Raw genomic sequence first — 9,745 nt, 5'->3', positions numbered from 1 at the left:
GAAATATTTTATAACAACATAATTTACATAACTTTTAAAGAAGTCAAACTACGTGATATCTTGGCGTATAGCAAACGTCATAAGACGTCATGGACAAGCTGCTCAAATAGGCAAACTTTGTTTGATGGTTCATGAATCACAAGAAGATTCAAAAATCCTGTTCTAAAATACCATACCTTCAATATAGTTCGTCGAAATTTCGGTGCATTGTTTTGGGTATGCGGTGGTTCCAATCGACCTTGTATAGAATGTAAATATATGATTTTAGGTTTATGCAATGAGTCTCCTTTATTAAATGATTATGAAATACATAAAAAAATACAATTTATACATATTGTAGGTAACATACTTAGTCGAACACTAAAATTATATGTCTATGTCTTTATAATGGCGCTAGTGTTTTTAAAATCAACAAATCTCATAATCACATTGACGTAAGCACTTAACAGTAAATAACTATTTACAATATCTCTTATAGGGTATTTTATGCCGCGAATGAGCTCTTGAGATACTCAAGTAATTAGCAATTAATGTAACGTAATTTAAATGCGCTCCTCTTCACTGAACAGTGGATTTTTCATTGCTTATTTGCTTATGCTTAAGTGTGGTGAATGCAGTGTTAATCATATTAATAGGTTCCTTATAATTAACTAAGCTAACGATTCACCATGGATCATGCCAGTATTGTAGACTTAATCACTGCTTTTATTTTTGGCCTTTTCACCGTTTTGATAATTTTGCTTTCATGTTTTGGACATGTTCGTGTGAGTGTTTTGTGTAGAAACTTTCATGTGTTAGTGCCGCTAAGCTTTAATTTACCTAAATTCTGTGCGAGTATTTGGTTTCTATGTTTCCTTTAATGTAAGATGCTTTCTTCAGCCTTCTTCTTGCAACGTAGTTAATTCAAACGTTGTTTTTATGTTTTGGTTCGGTGTTTGCTTATTTAACTAATTCTTAAAACTATGTTTATTTACTAAGTTACAGTTATGCTCTTAGCTGGCAGGCCTTTTAGATTTGACTTCTGACGTAGACAGCTAACTCCAATGACAGTTGGTTAGCTGTGGGGACCCTCGCGAAAACAATAGGAAACATAGCCAGAATACCCAAGCGTGCATAAATACTGAAAATACAAAAATTATTTGATGTTTATGTTAAGCCTTTTTATTACAAATTATATCACAATTTTTAATAATAAGTTTTAAAAAATATTTTAAGTAATTATGTAACTAACCTATGCTTTCATAACAACTGCCACTGCCGGATGTGCTAGCGCCATTGCCTTGCCCCAGCAAGCGTTGTTTGTGTCCAGCATCACGTAGCGCCAAGATCGTTGCCCGCACCTTACTCTCGCGCCGCACACTCGATATGCCCATTATATCGGCCACACATTTCAGTTCTAGAATTTCACTTTTCGATATGAAACGTGGATCGTCGATGTGTATACGCAGCTGCAGGGAACTGGCGTAGAGCATGAAACCGTCTGTGTTGCGTGTGATCTCATTCAGCTGTGGTTGAAGGCTTGTAAATGGTGCCTTTGGGTTAGAAAAATAATCAAATATTAAATAAAAGTATATACAAAATAGTTTGGGGAAATATTACATATCTTCAACTCATAAAATATTAAAAGTTCATTAAAAACTCAAAGTACAGTTGTAGAAATAGTGTTTCTGGGTAATGTTCTTTTAAACAACGATGAGATTTCCAGCGATGGAATGGATCATTGACGAGTGAGAGCTTGCATGAGTTTAAAGAGCTGCAATAGTTCTTATATACCACAGATGATCCTTACATATTAACGCTTTTCTCGGTTTCTATGACAACTCGTTGGACAAGCTCTCTAAAAGTGAGTTTGTGCAAAAACACGCATTCTTAAACACGCATGCTTTTGCGAGTTTTTTTACGACACTGATAATTAAACTCTCTTTACTGAAACCAATAGTTCTTTAAAGCAGTTATTCGAACCTCATCCTTTAAAAAAGTTAGTTTACCTTGTTCCTCATAACTTGGTAATGGATTACCTGAATTCAAAAAAATTAAGATGCATTCGTTAGATAAGAGTTTTCCCAGGGTAGCGACGAGAGACTTTCTCGAAAATCCCATTTTTAAATTTTTAAAACACCTTGAAGGAAAAAACTCGATTTTTAGCGAAAAATCGGTTAAATTGTTATTGTAAAAGTAAAACGAGTAATAATCCAGTCAAAAGCTAATCACAGGCAAGAAGAGAAACTGTTATTAGAAAGAGATTATTTCTGAATTTCATTAAGATTTCTTACATACATTATTACAAAAAACCACACAGAAAGAGTAATTAAATTCTCCGTGTAGAAGAAATGCATTTTTCTAAGTTGGTAGGACTATCTTTTATTACTATGCCAATGTGAGCGTGATCTGTTAACCAGTTTGTGTACAGCAGCTACTTAAGTCGGTACACCTCAGCAGTTCGTTGCGATTTTTACAATAGATAAAAATATCGAATTTGTCTAAAATATTGTATTTCTAACCTAATTTCGTATGCTGAATTGTTGCGAATGATGGAAAAGATTTACGGTGATTCTGTTTTATCACAAAAACAAGCCTACGAGTGGTCAAAGACGGTCGAAAGATCGTTGAAGACATGCCTCGTTCAGCACGAACATGAACCTATGGTGCTTAAAAATTGTCGGGCAAATGTTAGAGTGATGGCAAGAGATCTCGACATCTCTCGCGAGACCATTTGAATGATTTTGGTAGATATTTTGTACCGTAAAAAGGTCTCTTTGAATATGCGATTAGGCGTCAGTTTATGAGTTTGACATGCAAACAAGCCAACAATCATCAGAATGGAAGGGAAAAAACGAGCCGAAACCAAAACAAGTAAGGAAGAGCTAAGTTCGAGTGCAACCAAACAGTTTATACTCTTGCAACTTTGAAGAATCAAAGCCAGGGAATCGTACCGTTATATGAAGAGTGGGCGGGGTTATCTTCCGATTTCATCCATTTCACACTGTTCAAATAAGTTCTAATAATATTTGTGCTGGGTGAATTTTGTTGTTGTGGCTTTATCGGCTTAGGGGATATGTACTTTAAACTTATAAGGGGGCGGGGTTAGTTTTAGGTGATACATACAACCGTTACGTGAACAAACTATAAAACTCTGCAGCAACAGGTTGCAAGAGTATAAAAATCACGCTCTAAAAACATGATTAATGGTCATTATTTCTTTCTATATTCGGAGTTTTCTGCATGATAAGTTTGTTCCGGAGTAAAGACGGTCCATAAGTAGTGCTATTTGGCCGTATTGAGGCGAAAATATTTATATTATAATAGGTATGTGGGGCTAAAGGAGGTATTGGTCTGACCAATCTACCAATTTCTGGCACGAGGGCATGTTCGCAAAAGTATTGATGCTCACAGTTGTTTCAAATACCGAATTTGGTATAAAATAGTAAATTAGTTCCTTAGATATATGATTTCATAAGGTAATGGTGCACCTGGTGCAGACCTCTTGTGTTTTTACACCGGCACCTTTAAACCATCAGTTATCACAATTTTTTCTATTCTATTTTAATTTTACTCATTTTCACTATGTATAAATAAGTGCTAAAAATCTTTCCCAAATAGTTTAGCTCAGTAAGTTTCATCCGTTTCAAAGATATGTACCTTAAGCCATTTAGGGACTAGGACATGCCCACTTTTAAAAAACTTTTGGTCAACAGGTCAATGAAACCCAGTACCACAGTGCACCCAAGTGTCCTTATTGAATACAATACAAGTTATGGTACTTTATAGGTTTTCGTCTCATGACGAAGAATTGTCAAGTGGGACTCAACCTATTCATAGATTTTTGAACTTCCGACTGACTTCATAACGCATATATATAGACAAATAAGTCACCACAATATAATTGCGAATACTGATTTTTCTAAACATGATACAGCTTTGTGCTTAAAATGGATAAAGTCGGGTGTAAACTTGCTTTAGACACAACATAATTAATATCAGGATATCAAATATTTAGTTGACTTTACTCTGTTTCCAAAACATAAGGTGACATTTAACTGCGCGCGTCGAAGGATTTGGAGAATTATTTTTTTTTAGGTTGGTAGTACTGTTAGTCACATTTATGCCAAATTTCATGTCAAAATATTCATTAGTGTTTGAGATACGTGTCGTTTTGTGAGCTGCTAAAAGTGAGTTTTTCGTTTTTTGCGATGTCGAAATTTGTTGAGCAAAGAATTTGCATTCAATTTTGTTTACGGAATCAATTTTCTGCTGCGGATACGTTGAGGATGGTGCAGAAAGCCTTTGGTGATGAGGCTATGTCTAAAAAAAATGTTTACAATTGGTATAGTGAGTTCCAAGCCGGCCGTGAACGTGTCGAAGACGAAGAGCGTCCAGGGCGATCATCAACCTCAACCGACGAAGCTCACGTTCAACAAATCAAAGATTTGGTGTTGAAAAACCGTCCATTAACAATTAGAGACCTTGCTGATGAAGTTGGCATATCGAAAGGCTCAGCCAATACCATTTTGAGGGATGTTTTGGGCCTCAAGCGCGTCAAATCTCGACTGGTACCGAAAACATTGAATTTCTTGGAAAAAAGGCGTCTCGTTGAAGTATCCCGGATCCCCCCATCCCGGAAAGTGACTACAACCAGTGTTTCGAAGATTGGAAAATCCGTTGGCATAAGTGCATTGCATCGGGAGGGGATTACTTTGAAGGGGATGAAATTGATTTGGAAGAATAAATAAAGAATTTTCAAAATGTGAGCCACCTTAATGAAACTGGGAGAGCATCTTTTTCGGTTAATGATAAGTGGTACTGCTAAAAATAGATAAAATCTTATCTCTCAAGGATTTACCACTTTCTAGTAAGTCTTTTTGATTTAAATTTCGCTCAAAAACCCATTCGTCGAATTTTTTTTTTAGATTCATGTGATTGTCAGTGACAGCTGTGCCAAATATCACAACAAAATAACAGTTAGTGTTTAGTATATGCTTGTAATATGCTTATGCTTGTATGTATATGCTTATTTATTCAGAAGATCCATTAAGTTGTGTGTGCGGAATCAAATTTCAGGTGCCTTAACATTCAAAATGTTGGAAAAAGCCTTCGGTTATAATTCTTTGCAGCGAACAAGTGTTTTTGTTTGGTGCAAATTATTCAAAGCGGGTCAAGAACGCGTTGAGGACGAACCACCTTCAGGGCGACCATGAACATTAACTGATCATAAACAAAATGTCATCATAATAAAGTATTTGGTGCTTTAAAATCGACGATTAGCAAACAGAGATCTTACTGGCATCGTTGATATATCGGAAGGATTGGTGAAAACAATTTGGATGACCCTTTGTGCATAAGAAAAGCGAAAGCACGATTGGTTCCAAAACCACAAATTTTTCAGCGTCGCGTTAACGTCTGTAAAACAATACCTTCCGACTACCTGGATCATCAAACATATTATGACTTGTCATCAAACATATTATGACTGTCGCTGAGTCTTGGATCTGAGCCGAAATCAAAAAGACCACGTAAAAGCTGGTCAAAAATCAAAGTTATGTTGACCGTTTTCTTCTTCAATTATCGAAGTGTGGTGCACTCCGAATTTCCTCCTACCGACCAAACTGTCATTAAGGAATGCTATTTCAGTGTTCTGCGTCGTTTGAGCGAAGCTTTTCGTAAAAAGAGGCCAAAATCATGAGTCGAAAACTTTTGCTTAATGCACTTCGTTAGTTTTTCGCCAAGTTTTCAACCAATATGGTGTCGCAACCATTGTATTCGCCTGATTTAGCTCTGTTTGACTTCTGGCTGTTCAGCAAACTCAAACCACCCAGGGTGGATTACTTTGAGGAGGACGATTTTGATTTTGAAGAATAAATTAAGAATTTTAAAATTATGAACTACGTATTATTATGTTTTTTTCATATGTATATCTTATATTAAGATATCTTATTAAATTGACTGAATATATAATATTGGATATACAATAGTTGAGTGCCGAAAATACATGAAATTGCTACCTAAACTCCGTAGTGGATATAATGACTTTTGTTATTATAACATATATTATTCACCGGAATGTCGTTTGACTTGGTTTTTTCTTTAATTGCTTGTTTAGTTTTATTTTCGGTTTGAGTTACAGGACATTTGTTCGATGAATAGTCCAGTCAAGAGCTCACCGAACGAAGCGGTGAAGGTACCTAGTACTTTCTCTCTATCCACATAAGCCACAATATTTACACAGGCGGTTTAGAGTTCTAGTAGGAGGAAGACATTGATCGCCGCTATACTTTAGTTTTTGTACAGTGCCTTGATGCACATATCGGTTACCAGCATCGTGCTGTTAACTAACCTCGATTGTATCTAACTACAGCCATTGTTTATTCCGTCCTAGACTGACTGACTTTTTTCATTTAGAAAACTCAGTGTTTTGGAACTTTCTCTAAAAAATCTATGCACTTTGCCTATAGTAGCGTTAATTCTGGCCGTCTAAGCAGCCAACGCTCCAAATCGCGGCCTCGAACTGCTCTTTCAACTAATTAACAAAGATTTTGCTGTCGTTCAAATGCTTTTAGACTTAAATTTGTCACAGTAAAATCGAGTTTCGAACATATGTGCGCATCGTATTAACTTTGACTTGTGAGGAATTTCGAATTACACTAAACCACTTGAAGTACATGTGCTTTTCACATGAAATTGAATTGCATTCATTTACAGTTTGAAGAACTTGTACATTTTATGGGCACTCAAGTGCACTTACTAACTGAACTGCCTACAAACACACTCTCGTGTATACATATGAGCACTAGGGTGTCCGTTATTTCCAATGTTAATTGTTTTCAAACGTCTCCCTTAAGTCTCAGTTTGATACGATGTTTGCAGTATAGAAAAAAAATGTTAGAGACGCTATAAAATATTTATATGTAAATGCTCAGCGTTACAAGTTGAGTTGACTTAGTCATGTCCTTCTTTCTGTATATACACGAATCAATCTCTAATATTTTGAGATATCGAATTAGCACAATTTCTTTTCTGCTCAAGAAGCAGTTCATTTGTCGGAATCACCGATTTCGAACCACTGACAAATAGCTGCCGTACAAACTGAACAATCGGAATCAAATTCTTGTAAGGAATCTTTTATATTTGTGATTCTTGTTTTTAATTTAAACCGTACCTAAATCATTTATTAATGTGTTTAATATGGGATTTTTTGATGGTTTGCATTAAAAACATAAATCTACAATTTTGAAAAAGTAATTTTCTAATTCAAAACTTTCCGCTTGACAAAAAAGTTGAAATATTTTTTCATAAAAATGTTTCTTTAAAAGTTATACGCAGTTAAAGTTATACATCAAATGACCGATGCATTAATGCTGGTGATCTATACATTCTGTGTTGCTCATACGACATGGTGTACTCTAAGAATACAGTATATTTGAAGCATAAATTTGACTGCGTATAACTTTTAACAGAATGCTTTTATGAAAAAAGTATTTCGGCTTTATTTCTAGCGCCGAAAATGTTGAGTTGTTGTGTCACTTTTTCAAAGTTGTACATTTATTTGCTTTGAAATTAAAAACTGTTTAGCAAAATATCATAAATTCCCAAATATCATATCCCAAAATATCATAAATGGGATGAGTAAAATGAATTAGGCATGAAAAAAAAGAGTTTCTTTAGGTTGGACTCTTTTTTCGAGTAAAAATTATAATTTCAGGGGCGTTTTCAAAAGCAGTCAACGTGGGAATTAATGGACACCCTAATGTACACACACATCCGGATCACTTTGACTGCTGTGGCGTGCCACCAACAACATCAGGGCAAACTTACTAACAAAGGTTGCTAACCGTGTAGGTTTATATGGATGTGACAATGTTTCTTTGTATGTATGTGTGCATATGTGAGTTGGGAATGAACATGAGTGCTTAAGCACTTAAAGAAGTTAGCAGAATTAAGTTCTTTCCGTCAAGCAATGACAGAAATGAAAATTTCTTTCAAACGGAATTTTTATGAAGTGAATAAAGGTGAGATTATTATTATTACCTTTTTGAGCATTTCCTGATTTTTCCTTGCGCTTCGCACGAAGCGAAAATGCAAAAGCGACCATATGGATTGCGCTGACATAAAGGCGCCGAGCACTTTAAGTAGCCGTAGTGATGTGTAAATTAAGATGATTAAAGGGAGATGTGAGAATTCTCTTCATCAACAAGCTGAACGAATCATTTGCAATTGCAGGGAAGGGGCTGTACATGTATGTGTGTGTGTGTGTCGAATGGCATGAAATTAAATGTTAAGTGCTTATCTATAAGAGAGAGAGAAATTAAAATAGCGGTATGTGCGTATGCGCCTATGAGTGTGTGAGTTTGCTTGCGCCGGCAGCTGCATTGCCATAAAATTAACACTTGAGCAAGCTGATATCCGCTTTGCCGGCGCAGAGTTGGCTTGTGTTGTCTCACACATATGCAAGCTGTTGGTTGTGTCACAGTCATGGCTTTATGCACACAACTACTTATGATTGAGTTTATAATAAGCGCTCCAGCATATACAACTGCAAGTGCATACCATGCATGTGTATGTGTGTGTGTGTGTGCATGCAGCAAGGGCATTAAAGCGTGTGCTGGGCGCTCGCTGCCTTGAGGCTTCTGCCTTCTGCTTGCTGCCATCGCCGTGAACATTACTTCTGCATTTATTGCCACTGAATGCCTTTATTATGGATGATGGCAATAAGTATGCCAGCAACAATTTCAGACACACTCTTATGTGCTTTTAAAAAACAACACACACAAACAAACAAATAAACAGGCATGACAACAAATGCAAATGCAAAAGCAACAGCAGCAGCAGCTGGTTATTGCTACCGACGACTTAACTTAACAACCTTGGTGACGATGCTGATGATGACGTTTAAATATGCCGATAACGAGTGCATTTGTGAGCGTTGCGCAAGTATGCATTATTACCGTTATACGAGTACGAGTATGCACTCGAACATAAATATGCGTGCATTGTCGCACTTGTTTCAGTGGAATTTTTTGTACGTTTGTGCCTGTGTGTATGACAGTTGATATGGACATACTTTTAAAAAATATCTTTATGCTGAAGAAATATGAATGGGATATGTGGCTTGAGCAATGGCTGCATTTAAATTGTGGTTATTTAATATCGGACAGCAAGTGATAACGCTATTATTTTAATGAAAACAAGAACAACTTCAGTTCCATCGATGCACACAGACAAGCACAAAAACAAGGACTTTATTTTTAACGCAATTATTGAAAGACAGCTATATACTATAGAGGTTCGAACTGAAGAATATCTCCGGAGACTGCACCATTGCCTTAGAAAATAATGTATGCCAAATTGTGTAAAACTCTCTCTTCAAATGAAAGAGGTTTCCATATAAGCACTTGATTGCGATCGTACAGTTTGTATGGCAGCTATATGCATCTCGATTTCAACAATTTCTTCAACTATCTGATTTTATAATCCATGCGAAATACCATGAAGATAGTTTGTAAGGTATAGAAGTTTTCGATGCTAGAATATGATTTTATTCGTTCAGTCTTCGCTGCAGTTATACGCTATAGAGCTCCCTTACCTATTGACACTTAGCTTCTTGTCAAATGGACCTTTCGGTTTTATTACTTCTTGTCAACTCATTTTACATTAGCATTGAATACAAACTTGAACTCAAAATTAACAAATACAGAAAATGAATGAAAATGAAAACATAGACGAAAATGAACAAGTGTATGAGTATATGTAA

At 36.0% G+C, this 9,745-nt stretch overlaps 1 protein-coding gene across 1 annotated transcript in view; it reads right to left on the bottom strand.

Annotated features, from left to right (window-relative positions):
• Positions 1-277: 277 nt before the first annotated feature.
• The window catches only part of LOC120782456, a 171,331-nt gene continuing 161,863 nt past the window's right edge, over positions 278-9,745 (bottom strand). Inside the window, exons 6-7 of the mRNA XM_040114746.1 lie at positions 1,232-1,532; positions 278-1,120 (exon numbers count right to left, since the gene is read on the bottom strand). Of these exons, the coding sequence (XP_039970680.1) occupies positions 1,035-1,120; positions 1,232-1,532 (387 nt within the window). The 3' untranslated portion in view covers positions 278-1,034. The remainder of the gene's footprint in view (positions 1,121-1,231; positions 1,533-9,745) is intronic.

Source organism: Bactrocera tryoni, chromosome 1 (genome assembly GCF_016617805.1).
Source record: "Bactrocera tryoni isolate S06 chromosome 1, CSIRO_BtryS06_freeze2, whole genome shotgun sequence".
NCBI classification, from domain to species: Eukaryota; Metazoa; Arthropoda; class Insecta; order Diptera; family Tephritidae; genus Bactrocera; species Bactrocera tryoni.
The sequence above is the reverse complement of the archived record's forward strand: the minus strand, read 5'-3'. Positions and strand labels throughout refer to the sequence as shown.